We start from the raw sequence: 18,096 nt of genomic DNA, 5'->3' as shown, positions 1-18,096 counted from the left end.
GTGTATTCTGAAGGAGTATCCACATTACTTATTCTAGGCAGTAATAAGCAGTGATGGAGTAAAGCATAACAAGTGTAAGTGCAGTTTTAGCAGCAATTAAGTAATATAACAAGTTACTAGTAGAATTTTGGATTATTATTATATTTTATACAACACATTACCACCAATAACACAGCGTTCAGCTGCTCTCAGCCATGTCAAACCATTAATGATATTAAACATGGAAGATAAGAATCGCAGTACGATCAAGGCTGGAGTCAAGAAATGTACCTCTAGCTCACATGAGTAATGGTTAAAACTATAAACTATAAAGTATTTCAGCTTGAAACATCAAACAACAAAATTAATAAACTATTCAATCCAGCAAAGCATGAGTGAAATGTTGGCTGCTCTGTCATCTTTTCCTTTCAAACTTGGTGTAAAAGAGGTGTGTGTGTGTGTGTGTGTCTGTGTGTGTGTGTGTGTGACTCTTTGTAATTATTCTTCATTGCACTGAATATACTATATTAAAACAAAGCTAAAACTGAACATTCATACACAGCAGCCTGACAGGTGAACACACGTGTGAATACAGTTTTATTTTTTATGAAACAGATTTGAATATGAAGTTGTCAGATATCAGACACTGATAAAAGCGTATGCTTCAGGTTGATGAATGTAGTGGTGGATGTCTCTTGTTTTAACAACACAGTCAGTGAATGAACTCACCCGGTGCAGAGTGACTGTGTACTGCTCCCACACCATCTCTTCCATCCCTGAGCTCTGTGGGGGGGGGACACAGACACAGAAATCTTAGCAAACACTGACTTTTAACAAAAATATTTATTGCAGCCTACTTTATCTTTACCTTTATCTTGCATGAATATTGTCTATTACATTACAAGTAAAACATTTTCATTCTTGATCACCGCTGAAAATCGTGAAAAAAAAATCTACAGATTGCTAAAAGATATAATCTTGTAAAAGCGCATACACCCTGATAGAGGATTTTATGTATACTGCGCTCCTCTGGTGTAAAGTGTTTCACTTTTTGCAGTGAACCTGACTGGTGCAGATACTCTTTCATCGTTTGTCAATGAAAAACATGCATTATCACATGTCACTGTTTCTTGACCAAGTGAACCAATTAAAAAGGCTATGCTTTGCCAATAACCTTCCTAAAAATAAGCCTCAGCACAAGTAGACATGCACACAAACCTACACTGCACAAATGTGCGAGCAGTACGAACATATAGATCACTGGAGGCTGAGAACATACAAGTGGAAAGGAGACTAACCCAGATTAACATACACACACACACACACACACACACACACACAACACAGGAAAAGGGCGTGTGTGGGTGTGGGAAATGACCTCTGTGAAAGAACAGTCAGTATCATGTCAATAACAGCAGCCTACATGTTGTCCTGCCTGTCTCTCTGCTAGGCTGGTGAATAATTTTAATTGGACAACTGTTTGAGCAGACATCTGCCCTCATCCCTTTCCACCTCACTGCTTTCTCTGTCCGTCTGTCTGTCTGTCTGTCTCTCTCTCTTACAGGCACACACACCAAGTGATGTGTGTTCTGATGACACTGATCGAGGCAGGCCGCTCTGCTCAACTTCAGCTGCTTCTAACAAGAGCTGTGAAAGACAATTGAAGAGGACTGAAGGGTCTGTGTGTGTGTGTGTGGGGGGGGTATACTACACTGTGTAGTATACTGCTATTGCTAATCCTTTTCTGCAGGCACCACTTGACATCGTTTTCCCAAAGCCTCACACCTACGTGTCATGTGCATAAAATTACACTTTTCCATGTTGTCAGAGAGCCAGTCTTGGAATATATAGTCTGTATGGTTGATTCCCTACCACAGTGACTGTAACTTAACAGCAGCTGAAAACACTGATATCACCGTTTGCAGCTGACATCAAAGAATTAAATTCCTGCACACTGCCATCATCTTCATTTTGGGAAAGGATGATGGTGAGGCATATTGATGTTACTTTTCTACCCATGTCCAGGCGTGTGTGTGTATAAGCTAAGTTGCTTCTACTGCACTTACTGTAGGACTTCTGGATTTAAGAAGAAGAGTGTCCCATGAGCCCTGACCCAAAAACCATTTATCTCAATGCCACACTGCTGTGATTTAAGACTACATAGGCAGGCAGGAAACACACAAGCACGCGCACAACAATGCGATGTGGCCCTTACAAACACGCACTACGTGTTTTTATTATTTATGCACCACTTTGTCATGGATAAATACTTCAGTGTGTTCTCTATCGAGGCAGTCTGAAGTACAGCTACTCAGATAATATTACATCTGAAACTAGGATTTCTTCAACTAATCACTTTATCCCAAGGTTAAAAATATCAGAAAACACTGAAAAATGTCCGACGAGACATCTTCAGACATCTTGTTTTGTTTAACTAACACTCCAAACTGAAAGATATGCAGATTACAGTGACATAAAACACATTTCAAGCAGTTTTTGCTTGAAAAATGATGGTAAATCAATTATCAAAATTGTTGCAGACTAACTAATTAATCAAATATTGGTTGCAGCTCTTTTTATATCATACATTAGAACAGAATCACACAGGCTACTTCTATATACGGAACACTGTGATATTTGTATGTGTGTGTAAGTCTGAACAGGTCTCCCCTCAAGCCAAAACACTCAATAAACCATGATGGCCTACACTCTGATTTTTCCTTTGTTTTTTTTTCTTTGACTGTCTAAAATGGCAAGTAATGACATTTTAATATCATTAGTGCTTTAGTTTTGGGGTGTTCTCTGACACTCATATGCTGTCACTGAAACAAATACACTGCCCCTACTGAGACCATGAATGAGAGTATAGCAACGCCGCAATCCATCAGGACGGCTGTGCAACGTGTTTTAATTTCTTGCAACAGCCACTCAACTTCACTTTTCTTCTACTAAATCATCAGAACAGTAAAATAAACCTTTGGCATTGTGCAACTTGGGAAATCATAGCAGTGGCTATATTTCCACATGGAAATCTTGCAGGTCAGTGAGTTTTCTGCAGCATATTCCTAAAAATGTTTCACAATAAAAATATTGTTAAGAAATTAAGGGTTCACCTGAACCGAAAGGCAACAGAGGTTTTAACGTGAAACAGATACAGGTAGCATTGACTTGTATTGCTGTAACAGGACAAACAAAGTGGATCAAAAAGAGGCTTTATACCAAAGTACTGTAACGTGTAACATAACGGACAGCACAACCATCACCAACTCGTTTCTGATGATAGTTGTGTGTTGTGGATGTCAGTCGGTTGTGTGTGCAGCTCTCATCTCTAGTACACAAAAACACATGGAGGCAGCACCCTGTGGTGCTAAGCTGATCAGCTGTCTCACATCTCCTGATAACTAGTAGCATGCTGCTAGCTTTCTCCACTTACACCTGACAAATTCTGATTTCCAATTTTTTTATGTGTGACCCGCTGATACCAATTTTTGCAGATTCTGATTTTCTTTCTAAGAACCACAATGACAGCATACAAACATCAACTCTTTTTTCAATGCAACATTTTGGCCTTTCATAATAAAAGCAATTATTAATCTTTACGTTTTCCTCTCAAAATAAAGTGCTCTGCAGCTGGAAAGAGCAACAAACAAGAACAAACTTAAAATGAACTGTACCCAACGTCATGACATATTTTACTTTACCAAACAAAAGCAGGTGATACAGCAGGTGAGGCAGAGTTATTTAACAAAGCAAATGTCAGTTACTTACATCATTTTAAAGTATGCTTATAAATTCAGCAGGGCTGAGGTTATCAGCTGGGTGATTCAGGTGTCTGATTGAGTTTGCTGTTTCCTGGTAGTGTCCCACAGTTTACTTTGGCCTTACACGGATTACAAATTGCAAGCTTTTCTTCTTCGCTCCCGGTGAGGAATGTCCAACTAAAAACACGTTAGCGTGCTGCTGTGAAGTTATTGCTGTGTTGAAAGCATAAAACAGACCGGCTGGGAATCGGAGATACAGGAGACTGACCGGCCCAGTCCGGGCCGAACACGCACGGTTGATTGGTGCGTCTCTAATTAATTTACCTTCTTGGACAAAACTTTTTATATCAGAGTACTTGTACATGTGTGCTACTGACATTTCAATTCATGTCTTTGTTCACACATGAGCACAGCTCTCACTCTGCTGCCTCACCACAGCGTTAAATGCCACCAACTGATGTGAGCATCACTGAACATCACTGCGTGTCAGACAACCATGTACTTCACTGCCTCCATGTTATATGAAACACACACACACAGTGCTGTATTCAAAGAGCCATCACACACACACACATACGCATGCAAGCAAGCACACACACTTCATATTTTATTTTTAAATGCTGAGTCTTTCAGCACATTCGCCCTCAAGATTGCATTGAAATTACTTACATATATACACAAAGCATTACCAGCTGTAAGCATCACAAATATGTAGGAAAGTAAAGTATCAATCAGCAAAGCAATATTAGTGGCAAATAATAAAGCGAGAAGTATCAGTCTTACTACATCCAACTTGCAGATTTAGATTAATTTCATGCGAGAACAAGCCTTAAAGACAACATCAACATCAGAAATATCCCAGCTGTAAAATTATCTTTAAATTGATCATGCTGAACACCTGTACGTCTTTTCCACTGAATGAATGTGTTCAATTCAATATAAGACCTGAAGACATAACACACCACATCAACACACTCTGCTCATCACTGTCTATCAGCCTATTCATCCATCCATGCATCCATCCATGTCCCACCAATCTCAGAAGACAGGAGTTGCCAGCAGGTGCATAGAGGACCACCAGGCTGCCTTTGAGCTGTTCAGTGTCAAGCCCCCTCAGCTGAATCCGGGCCCCCCCACCACTGCTGCTGCCTCCCCTTTCCCTGCAGCTATCTGAGGCCCCAATCTTGCCCATCCCAGCTTGCCAGCAGCGATGCCAGCCAGGGTAGCCGGGGCAGCAGCCGGTCGGGAGCCACTCCAAACTCATGGCTGGCAGGGGAGCTTCCTCAGTGCTCGTGTGAGTGGAGTGGCCACGGTCCCCCTGCCCTGTCAAACCCATAGCCCAGACTAGTAAAATCCTGCTTCAGCATGGTCCGGCTCAATTTGGGTAGTTTACACGGCATCGCAACCAAAGCAGGCTTCCCACAGGACCAAGTGCTTAACCTCTCTGCCTCAGTGTCCTACCTCCAATCTGGATAAGCCTGTGCAGCGGCGGATTAGCCTAGCCCCGGGAGGGAGGAGAGACTAAAAATAACAGCAGACTCACAGCGCCTCCTCCTCTTGCTGCTCCCGTCCCACGGAGAGTCCTGAGCGCTCGCACCACACTCCTCCACTTCCAGCGCAGGCCAGATGACATGGCCAGGTAGAAGCGGGATCCACAGGTTCAAAGGGAGAGACAGGCATGAGAACTGCCCAGCAGAGCTCTCCGCCTGTCCTCCCACCTCCCTCTGCCTGTCACTCTGCACACTATCCTGCTCCTTTTCCTCTGCCTCTCTCACTCTCTGGCTCACTCACTTACTCTTTCTCTCTCTCTCACACACTCACACACACTTTTTACATCATTCAGGAATTTTTCCTGACTATATTCACTCCTTTAAGAATCACAAAATTTACTTACCATTATATCTTAATTTCTATTTTCCGTCTTAAATTATTTTTAAAGACCAAAAATGGCCATGACCTGAAATACAGAAACAATCCTAACAATTAAACCTCAACAAACTGGTAAAATGTAAATATCATCATAAAACTACTGGAACAGATGAGTAGTTGGACTGATGGATAACAAGCAGTAGACTGACTTGGCAGGCAGACACCCATGTCACATGCAACATTATCTAATATCAATCAAACCACTGTGCAATTTGTGTATTACAACAGCTTTAAAATGTCAAAGCTTAAAGCTACAATAACCAATATTTTTATATAAAGGCAAAACTTAACTATGTCACTGTAATTTCTACGCAATAAAATATAATAATATCAAAAATAAAAATAGTACCAAATCCAGGTATGGACCTTCTCTCCACATGTGCCAGCTAAAAGTATCGCTATGTCTGTGTTCAAAGCAACAAGGTGTAAACAAAGGTAATGAGGGAAAGCCAGCAGAGCATACACTCCATAGCAGTGGGCAGTGGGAACGGGTCACCACAAAACATAGAAAATATAACAAGAAAAAATGTGATCACACCACACGTTGGAGGATGAAACAGCAGTCTCAGTCTGAGTTTACAGGAGACAGTATACCGCACTCACAGTTATCAGACAAACACAACTCAAAGTGCTAATTATACTGTGTCTACTGGCATATTAACTTCAGTGGTGATTTGCAGTACTTTGCTCTTCCAAATTGGTCAAAAAGACCAAAACAAATGAAAAACACTGGCATACTGTATCATCACATTTTATGTTGATATGGTGACTGCGACTGTCAGGAAACAGTTCCTTTTTTCACTCTCACGCAAGTTCAACATTCAACATGAAGACAGTGTTTTTAAATGGCACATAGATCAGACTTTTTTGTACTGAAATTCCTTGTCACTTTTTGATCAACATATACAACAAAACATAATATAAAATAATATCACGTGATAACACTGACCACAGCAATAGGCACTTGGGGTGGAGTTGGTCCCTCCACACCAAGCCTGGTTCATCCAGTTCAACCATGCCTTTGTGGACCTTCCTTTTTGCCCTGGGGTACAGAATTTTGGGGTGGAGGGGAACCCTCCCTGGACTGTTGCCGCAGGGTTGGAGGCATAGCGTTGTCCAAAATGTCTTGGCATGCTGAAGCATTAAGATTTCCCTTCACTGGAAGCAAGGGGCCAAACCCAACCCCTGAAAAACAGCCCCATACCACACCCGAATTTAATAGTAAAAAAGTGTCAACAAAAGTCATACGCCAGAAAGAAGCAGACTGCCATACATGTTACAAGCTGGAATGTAAGGTCAAACTGGTGGACAGGTGTGCACCACATCTGACTTTCATGCCTGTGACCAAAGTTGATTTTCTATCACAGACCAGCAATCGGTGTTGCCTTTCTGACTGTACTGAAACTGAATATTTATGTGAATAAGTGACCTGAACAAAGGCTATGGCAATGGCAAAAAATACACACTAATAAAAAAGTGCAGTTTTTCCTCTGCTGGAAGGGCCTACAGATGAGTGCGTCAATGAGGCTCAGTAATAGGGCTCATATTGTCATGCCATAACCTTACTTTGTGCTACAGTGATCCAGCAGGTTTCCTGCCAATCTGAGCCAGCAGCAAATTGCACTGTAGAGGCCGGCGGAGGTTGCAACTGCCTCTGTGATGGGCTGGACTGTCAATGGTAATTTGACTAAAGTGTGGTCAGAATTTGTCGATGTTAACATTGTTCATGCAATAATATGACAATAACATTAATTAAATCATTTTTCCAAAGCTAGTGACCCTCCTTAGCCTTTAAAATAGATGACACATCATGGTCTGCTCTCAGGTGGGTCTCTTAATAATTCATACATCCAAAGTGCACACTATGACATACAGAAATTTGGCATCTGAAATATGACTTCATCCTCTCTTCACACAGCAGTCTTTGTATGTATTGTAGGTATGTATTTATGCTCTTGAAAACAGTCACATCAAAACACATTGTAGTTATCTGAATATAACTCCAGTTCTATGAGCATGTACCTTGTCTTTTATAGACTTAAGGAAGGAGACTCGGTGACGGATTGCTGACAAAGGAGTGTTCCAATGTCCAGGATCCTTCATATTCTACAGAGGATTTTAAACCTTCATCATAACACAGAGATTTATCAAGGGTGCCTGTGCATATCCTCACAGCACCGAGAATAACTACATTGAAGTGCACGTTTCTCTCTCTTCTTCTTCTTCTTCTTCTTCCTCTCCCTCTTATTGGCAAATTGCAACCAAGTGGGGCATTACTGTCACTGTCACCTGGGTATATGATGCTTTGCAATTGCTTTAAAATGATGAATGAAAGCAATAGAACAAGATTGCAGATGACGCAATATGCATTAAAGGCGGGACCTTTTCAAAGACGCACTGCACATACACCCTAACTTGTTCAGTAAAATGTGTTCTCCACATGTTAGGAGTCTTCCTCAGGGAGCATACATGACCTATTAAAAAAAAGAAGAAAAAAAAAACAGAAAAAAAAGCAATGGAACTATTGCTCTGCTTCCCTTTGCGTTCAGCAACTGACCCCACAGGGACTAGCTTTGCGTGCATTAGAGGGCTACACATGTACTCACAGCACTGAAACTACATCCATGAAAGTACTATTTCTATTTCATACATGCTTTGCCCTCTAGCATGCTTTAAAAACATCAGAGGCAAAGGCGTAAAACACGTGATGTACGCTCAGTTGGACTGAAATTCAAAGAGGTGCCATCAGGGTTAATGCCCAATAAATACATAGGACACAATTTAAAGCTAGTGAAACATATTGTAATGCAACTTGTAGCTAGTGTTTTTAAAGCCACTGGTCACTGTTGGGAGACAAAAGTTGAACCTGAGAGGTATATATGAAATGTATCAATTGAATTCATACATTTTGGACATTCGATTAACTACATTCGAGCTGCACATTGACAAAGAAAACCGTATAAACAGAAAAAGTGAATTCACTGTACAGAAATGTGTGTGACCAGTCGTAAAAAAATATCTCTCACTCAAAGCTGCACTCAGTAAGTGCAGTACACACTTTCAGTTCACTCGTTATGCGTGTGTGTGTGTGTGTGTGTGTGAGTGTGTGTGTGTGTGTGTGTGTGTGTGTGTGTGTGTCTGCGGGTGGCCCTCAGAGCTTCAGACAGGCCTGTTCAGTGCTGTCACAGCACATCGTCATCACAACACCCTCACGCTAAACACAATGCTCTCTCTGTGCGCGTGCGTGTGTGTGTGTGTGTGTGTGTGTGTGTGTTCTCTATGTCTCTCTGCTCCTGGAGTATTGCCACAGTACAGAACACAGGCTACAACTGGAAGTGATGACAATGTAATACAGACACTTTAACTTGATCAACACGGAAATGCAGGAAAATGTTTTTATTTCAGTTTTTATTTTCTAAAATCTGCCAGAAAATGCATGAGCCTGCAGATTTTTTTGGCCACACAACACTGACAGATCATCACCCTTTTAGATGACAGGGTGAAACAATTAGCTCCAAAATGCTTCACAATGGTCACCAGCTAGTCTCCAACTGTGTATGTCTGCCGTTTTGTCAAGTTTGTGCCACAACACTCAGCTTCATGTTCCAGCTGGCATAACAAACACAAGCCTGCTGGTGCATGGAGTCAAGTTTTAAATAACCATTTTTGGAAACATCTGTGCTGTTGGTGGTGGTTTTGCTCAGGCTTCATGTACTGACAAAACATATCATTTTGGCAAAAATAAAATGCCTTTTGTGTGAGTGCAATGACATGTTTTATGTAAGTCTGATGTCACTTGAAATAGTTTGGAGTTTTTGTCTGTGTGTTTCAACCACTCACTGTATGTTAAGATGGATGACACGGGAGCTCCCAAAAGAGTGTTTTGGTTTGAATAATTTTTTTGATGATCCGAAAAGGGGGTGAAACATCATTAACGACAGCTGAGCACCTGCACCAGCTCCTGGTTGGGTCAGATGGGTGCATGGGCGAGAACTCAATACTGAGGCTCTACCACCTGATCACTACTGCACAGCTGCTGGCTCCAAATGATGTCACCAGCACAAGATGGCAGCACTCATATGTGGGATGCTTTGGATTCATTGTCAAAGCCCTACACTCTTGGTATTCTTGTATCACGAGAATAAAGAATGCATATTTGTACAAAAAATATATATGCAATTATATATTTGTGCACTCACTATCACTATCACTTGTACTGTGATATGTCATCATTTATCTGTGTATTTGGCTTAATAGTACAGTACAGCAGCAGAGTTATAGATACCAACAGAAGCAATGTAATTAACCAGTGCATGAGGTGTTCATCCACTGTCCAGGCTGAAATAGCTTTAATGTAATTAGCTGCTAATTATGTGTCAGTGAGGACCTGGAGTGCTACTGTGGTGTTAACTACATGTTCACACATGGATTCCACACAATGACGCGCAATGTATAAATAAGTTAGCATAGTGGAACGAAGATAGTGCAGATAATTCTCAGCTGGCAATCCCCGCTACTGCTTATTGCAAGGGGACATTAAAAATAGATTTTGTGTAGCTACAACTGTCAAAAAAGTTCAGAAAAAGATCACTTTACTGCCATACAGTATTAACAGCAGGATTTTTGGCTCCTGCTTAGGGCGAATTTCCCCCCAGTGATTCTATGGTGCAACAAGTGAAAGGTAATTTCAGGTCAATCTTTGACTCAGCGAGGAACAAATAAAAGATTTAATCACTGCTTCACTTAGAGCAGAAGCTTTCACTGGCCACTATTGTAACTGACTGACTAACTACAACTGTCGACTGACTGAGCAGCTTAGTGATGAAGTTATCCCACTGGTACTGCCAGTGTTTGCTAAGTGTTTGGTTTTCCCCTTTGGATTTACCTCTTTCAAAATTAATCAGAGCCAAATATTTTCTGTTAAGTCATCAGAAATTCCAGGTGGGTGAGTTTGAGAGCACTTTGGAGGTGAAGCATTTTTTCACATAAGATGCTCTGGTGGCTGTGATGCAGATTTAATTCATGTAATACAGATAGAGATTTAGTCAGTGTAATTTAATTTCATTGATGCAATTTCACAGACAGCTTGTGTTATCAAGTAATACTGAATGCCACTATAATTAATTATTATTAAATACAATTACTATGTCACTGTCATATGTGTCTGTGTACCAGTCAAGTTGCAGTTTACATCAGTGTCTGTCCAGACACACATATGTACTACAACGCTTCAAATATGGATGTCTAAAACAAGGAATCTTCACACACATCTTCAGAATATCTATACAATCAGCACAGTTTTAAGGTGGACACCATGTCATGTGATGTGCTGCTTCACCACACTTTAACTAGATATACTGGGACGACAACAGAAATCTGCAGATGAACATTTAATATTTAGTAATTCAAATTACAGACACTGAACCCTGTAAAAAATCGGACCACAGACATGCCAGTCTTATACAAGGCTTTGATCTAATTGTGTTTCTTTTTTGGCTCTGGGAAAGGCTGCTGGACATTCAACATGAGCTTGGACATTTCCAGAATTTATTTATAGAAAGGTTTTAAGGCCTAATATGTTAATTTACTCTTTAAATGGAATGGTTCAACCGTTCAATGAAATTAAATGCTTTGTTCCTCTCTTCTATTACTCCTGACCACTTATTCCTCTACCTTGGGACTCTGGATTATGCTGCTTAATCCTCCATTGTTAGCTGTTAAACTGGATTCACTTTTCCATCAGACATTTTGACTTCGTCTTCCCCTGGTTCTACAGACCTACTCTGTCCTCGTGGTTGAGGCTGAGAGCAACTTCTGCCATTGTTTTACCCGATGTCTTTTTAAAACTCTTTCCTCCTTGTGATGTAAATATTTCAAACATCATCTTTCCATTATAAATAAAGGACAAGGTTCCTCAAGAGAGCCGCAGAGAGGAGGCTGATGGGATGAGAAAAACTAAGGCTGGCGGAACAAGAGAGAGAGCTGCACTTGTACTTGTCCACAAACAGCACTGGGCATGTAATGGTTGTTGTGAGAGAAAAGAGGACATTACTGCTGAGCCTGACCTGCTGACCTCCACAACTAAAAACAGAGACAGAGTAAAAAATACTCTAGATTTCAAAACCCACAGAGTTTCTCCCATTTCAGATCATCCTTCAGTAAAAATCAGACAACACCGTCTTATGCAGAGTTTAGTTGTATTGTTCCACAGATATGCTTTGTTCTTACATCTGTTTCAAACTCTTCAGAGAATCAGAGAGTTAAGGCTGAGTTACAGTGAAAAGAAGCTCAATGAAGCAGGGGATCTCAAAAATGTAAGTGATAAATGAAGAAGACAGCTTTACTGCGGGTTGACAGATGCAGCACTGCTGCCATAATGTCAGTCAACAAATGTTGGCTTGTGAACATACATTCGTTATAATCCTCCTTCCGAGGCACAGGAACAGCACTAACCATGGTCAAAAAAGAAAATCAATGGGACTACTACTTCAATCCAATTATCTTCAAACAATTTGCTAATTCCTGCTGTTCATCAACAGCACAACACGATGCTGAAATAATTAGCTGATTAATCAATGAGTCAGTCAATAGAAAATTATGATGAATTTGCATTAAGTTGCATTAATGAGCAGGTCCTCCTGTCATCACCCTCATTACACAGGCCATTTTTCTGTCCATGTGGTAGAAAATGTTATTTAAGGCTGGTCAGGTTAAATTCCGTATCAATATTTTCCAAACTACTGATGCTGTAATATTTCATGGGACCCATGTGAGAGAGCCAGTCTGAGACCTGAGCATGTGGTCATGCTAACACTGCAATGCAAAGAGCAGGAAAACTAAATCTAGAAAGAAAAGTTCAAGTGTGTTTGAGTAAGTATTGGACAAAAAAGGATGGTGTGTGTCTTCTGCCGCTCCAGTCCACTCAACCTGCTGGCCTTCGATACCACAAAGCCTTTATCCTGAACTGTGACATAATGTAAAAACCAGCCCGTTGCTGTATTTTACACACATGTAGCGTTACATTTATTATTATGGGTGTAAGAACATATCAATACACTTCAGTATCAAAATATTATGTTTTGTGATGTGGGCCACGGCGAACACTGAAACACAGCTGACTTTGTATAGTTTACTTTTATTTTCTTACATTATCTAGTAAATTTCATTTTGCTGATTTAGAAAAAAATGTTAATCTCTTTGCTCAGACTAGTGCAATAATGCTGGATGTTAATGTGTTACATACAAATGCAAATCCCACTGTTCTGATCACATAAAAAGTTAAATGATTTTATCAGATTTATGCATGTGGTGGTGTGCTGGGTTTGAGAGCTTTCTTAAAATGAAACTTAAGATCAGAATATATTGCCTTGTGTAAAGTAATGCAATATACTATAATCTCTGTATGGTCTTACAAAGAAGACTGGAACAGTTTGGAAAGTACACCCTCTGTCCTGCAATGTGAGGAGAGAGGGGGAGGGGGTCATTAAAAAGGAAGTTTAATCTTCAAAGAGGAGATGAGAGGCTGAAGCACCCAGGGACTCCCTATCTCACACTGTGACCTTTCCAGCCCACATCAGCCCAGAGAAGGACGAGTCAGCTGCAGCACTGCTGGAAGAGCTCAGGAGAAATCAGACAGAAGAAATGACTCTCTGACTCTGAATGTTCACAGGGAGAGCAGCTCACTGTGAGAGGGCTTCAGACGCAAAACGCGAAAATGATGGTTATTTAAGCAAAAGTGAAATAAATAAAATAGTCTTTTCTATTTTATGCAGTCCTATATTTTTTAACAGAATAAACATCACACACTAACAGACCTAAACCCTGCAGAAACAGACAGTTGTAGAAACACACATCCTCACTGAGGCCATAAAAAAATTTAACATCAATCACTGATTGACTGGTTACAGCATCTGTGTGTGTGTGTGTGTGTGTGTGTGTGTGTGTGTGTGTGTGTGTGTGTGTGTGGTATGCTAATGTACAGTTCTATCAACAGAGAGTAGGTCAGGATATACACATATCTAATGGCATGAGAGCTTTGAAGTGGAAAAGTGGCTGCAGGCACAGAGCAGCTCAGAACAATAAAAGCCCTCTGACATTAAAGCAGCGGCACTGTCCTGGAAAAATACCAAACTTCAAAAGATAGAGTTTGAACTGCCCACAGTCCAGATTCTGTCTGAATGTGCACAGAGTGAGCGGCCTTCTCACTGAGGTTGAACCAGCCTGACAGCTGCTGAAGTAAGGCCTGATGTACAGCGAGCAGGTCATGCTAGCTAAACAAATTGCAGCGTCTTCCTGCAGGGTGCTAACTCTCAAATAATGAAAGGTTCAGCGCACAGAGTCGTTTATTAATGGCCTTCTTCATTCACTGTCCATGTTTTTAACAATTTTCACCATGAAATAGGCTTTTCTTCTATACACACCTTAACAATGAGCTGTAGGAGTCATAGTACATAAACATTCACTTGATGCAGCATAGATTGCCTGCATTAAAAGGGATGCATCAAAATGTACTTCACCTCACTTAACACACAATGACACAATGATAACTTATGATACTGCATGAACTATTACAGCACACTATGAGTCATTACTACAGCTGACTGTTGAAGTGTGTCTAGGTGAGTATAGGTAGTCATAACGCATCATAAGCAAGTCAACTTCTAGTTTATTATGAGTCAAGAGCATCCATAAGACACTTGAACTAATATTTAATTTTCAGTGACATCTATAATGTGTTATGACTGCTGATGTACTGCTTCAGCAGCATTGTGTGTGCTTGTGAGTGTAGTCTTAAAGCATTATAACACACTATTATATAAGCATTGGTTCAGCTATATTAAAAAGACAAACTGTTATTAAAGTCAGCGTCAGGCAGATAACAACGGTAATGTGCCAGTTCAATAGACCGTTATATAGTGTGTGTCTCAGAGTACAATCACGTATTTGGACCGACAACAATGGAGATATTGTGCCATCACACACAGCACTGACCTGAAACCACACAATACACCCACAGAGGCATGCACACTCCAACTCTCACACACTGATACACAAACGCAGAGTTATGCACTCAAGGTCATGGGAACCATTTCTGTCCAGCCAGCAGTCAGCTGTAGCAGTGTTAACATAACGGACAAAATGCACAATACAAGCAGTGGGTGTGTACAGACGATGCTGAGCATGTAAGCACTTGTGGAGTAGTGGAGTCAAACTGCTGTGGAATTAGTTTTTTAAAAAATTTCCAAAAATCCATAAAATATCAAATAAGCTGTTCCATTTCCTTTGTACAAGGCACTGTTGTAGAATAGTGGCTATCAACAGCATGTTCACAGTGTTTTTGTTTGCGTACTGTCTCTTTAGTTTCTTGATAAATATGTACAAACCACAGAAATAACCTACCGAATCTACCGGGAATCATTAAAAACTACATGTCCCACATTCCACAGTAGAATTTTCTGTGATGACACGGTCAGTGACAAGTGAAAGAAAGGTGACCAACACTGATCAACGAAGTAAACACAAGTAAATCTTTGTTAGGGGCAGAGTAACCAGCAGTCCAAAACCCATCATAAATGACAAATAAAATCAGCAAATCATTTAAAAACATTTAAAACATTTAAAAAGCTGAAAATGTCAAATGTTTGGCATTTTTGCTTGAGGAAGATGAACAGGGGGAACAGCAGCAGAAACACAGCAGAAAAGACAACTTCGATGGTCACTTTAGCCATTGGCACTGTTTATTGTATTAGCTCAGAGCACTCCACCAACAAGGACTGAGTGTTCCCACCTCTCAGCACTGTCTGTGTCTGCTGGAGTTATGTTTAGACAATGAGCTTCTCTCAAGAATTACTGTCTACAACACACACACTTCTTTATTCAGATTACCATCCTCCCATTCTGGAGTTTGTCTGTCTGATGCGGTTCTGTATTCTCCTCAATTCTGTATTCATTACTCTATCATCTGATCTTTAATCCGTAACCTTTGTTTGTAACTTTCGTAAATAAGCCAGAAATGAGGCTAAGGGACAAACTACAGCGTGGTACTTTGAAGCGATGGGCCACGGACCAGACTGCCTTATCTGACACATTGGGAGTGAGTACAGGCCGCTTATGGGATGCATGAATGAAACTCTGAACCAAATTTTGTTAAGTCAGACTGACAAAATGGTTGACTAACTTCGCCTCACTGAATCCCCACAGTCAGCAAATAAATATATAAATGGATAAACAAACAGAATTCATGCACTCTAACGTGATGCTTCACGTTTTTCACGGCCCCTTTACTATCACCTGGGTCGTATGTCACACTTTAAGCTGTTTCTGCTGCCGGACAGAAGCATTTAGCTGGTCTAATACTAAACAAATTCAGTTGATCAACATTATGTCAGCCTGCTGAACTATTTATGCATTTTAAATTAATTTATTTATTCATTTATTAGTATGTTTATCTTTCCCCACACTGTCCATCTCTCTGAAATATTTCTGTATTTATTTAATTATATTAATATTCCATAAGTTATTCAATTAGTTTAACAAAAGAAAATTAGTTGCCAATTAATTTGATAACAGATTTATCACTTCACTCATTTTTCCGGTCGACACGTAAATCATTTGCTCGTTCCAGCTTCTTCAGTGAGGATTTGCGGCTTTTATCGTTTATGGTAATAAAACTGAAAAGTCTTTGGACTGTTGGTTGGACAAAAAAAAAAGCGTGAAGATGTCACTTTGTGCTCTGGGAGACTCTGATTAGCATTTTTCACAATTTCATTTTTTACAGTAAATGATTAATTGTTTTAGATTAACTGTGCAATCAATAAGCAGATTTACTGATAACGAAAACAATTGTTACTTACAGCCCTACCGATTGTGTCAAATCATCTTTGTAGAGACTTTAATGAACTTGCATTCTAAACACACAGATAGCTCAGCAGCTATAACAGCATCCACTCTACTGGCAAAGATGATAAATGTAGTTGAAGTCAGGTCTCTGTGTGAACCAGCCAAGTTCTTTCACACCAAACTCACAAAGCAAAGTCTTTACGGACTTTGAAAGTTCATAATTGGAAGCATAGCATCATCCAAAATGTCTTGGTATGCTGAAGCAGTAAGATTTCCCTTCACTGGAAGTAAGGGGCCTAACCAACCCCTGAAAAACAGCAACATATAAAGATATGTCTGGACTTTTGATCAATCACAGCTGGCATGCTAGAAAAAAATACTGAAAATGAGTGGCCAGTGCTTTTCTAAAATAGTGATTAGTTTAATTGTCACACTCCCGTAACAGATCATGGTGTTTCCTAAAGACAGTGCGAGTGTGCAGGGTCGTAAATGAGTGCAGCAGTCAGAAGCACAGTGACAGGTGACAATTGCAGAACTGGAGGCTGCCGCTACCTGACTCAATGAGGAAGCTACAGCTTCCTCACCATGATAAATGATGCTGCTGCTATTTATACATCCTCCCCTCACTACTCCCGCATGTGTGTCTGTGTGTCTGGCCTGGGGGTGGGGACTCATCAGTACAGCAGCAGCCAAATTTATTCCACTCACAAATTCATTCATTTATTTGCTTCCAACGAACCAAACTCAGCTAACCCAGTGCCCATTAGGAGACAGGACAACATGTGACAGCGTTTGGGAGATGTGCTATTCAACAGAACTGTGAGACTGGAGCTCATGTTATTTGTGTAAGCCCTTAAATATCTGGACATGCTGAGCCACTGTGTTTGTGAATACTGTTTTTCATGCCATTTGTACTGACACCTTTGACTGTCTGAAGTGAAATTTATGTGGATGTGGTGAAAGCGGCTCTCTGATTTATAGCTGAGAGTCTCTCCTGTGGTGCTGCACTGTGTTTGAAAGTAAATTAAATCGGAGATCATTTACAGTCCTTGACTGTTTCATTTCAGTTTTTAAACCAAGTTAAGCACTGTTGTCCAATATAATCATACCTAACAGCTGATCATCATTCACTTGACAAAAAATGTTTCCATTGCCTGTTGCTTGTACTCTTAAAAAAGCGAAAGGAAAAAAAGGAAAAGAAAAACAGCTCGACTGAGTTTAAAGCTTTTTTACTGTTACTGCAGAAGTTAATGAACCACCTTTTAGTTATATTAGGTCACACAGCAGTTCACAAGTGCATGTGCAGCAGAGCTAGAGGCTTGAAACAGGCTTGTATTATGGATTTCTATTTCCCTTTGCTGGACAAGTATATTTGGTCATATATTGGAGTGATGCCTCATTCATTTTGGATCACCTTATGCTGTTAATGTAAGCTCAACATGGAATCTCTTCCTTTGCTTACAAGCCTTCTATTTTATTTTTTGTGGTTCAAATGTTGCTTCACTTGCAATTTATGGATATCCACTACAGTTAAAGATCTGTTTAGTCACATACATGTATTTACCAAAATTCAGTTCAGCTTTTTTAG

General features: G+C 40.3%; 1 protein-coding gene across 2 annotated transcripts in view; it reads right to left on the bottom strand.

The window, feature by feature from the left end:
- LOC124057673 (tight junction protein ZO-2-like) overlaps positions 1-18,096 on the bottom strand; it is a 67,631-nt gene that overhangs the window by 37,056 nt on the left and 12,479 nt on the right. For both annotated transcript variants that reach the window (XM_046386142.1, XM_046386143.1), the window contains exon 2: positions 709-762. In XM_046386142.1, the coding sequence (XP_046242098.1) occupies positions 709-762 (54 nt within the window). The remainder of the gene's footprint in view (positions 1-708; positions 763-18,096) is intronic.

This window comes from Scatophagus argus, chromosome 4 (genome assembly GCF_020382885.2).
Source record: "Scatophagus argus isolate fScaArg1 chromosome 4, fScaArg1.pri, whole genome shotgun sequence".
NCBI lineage: Eukaryota > Metazoa > Chordata > Actinopteri > Scatophagidae > Scatophagus > Scatophagus argus.
Note: the sequence above shows the minus strand (reverse complement) of the source record. Positions and strands in the feature narration are given on the sequence as shown.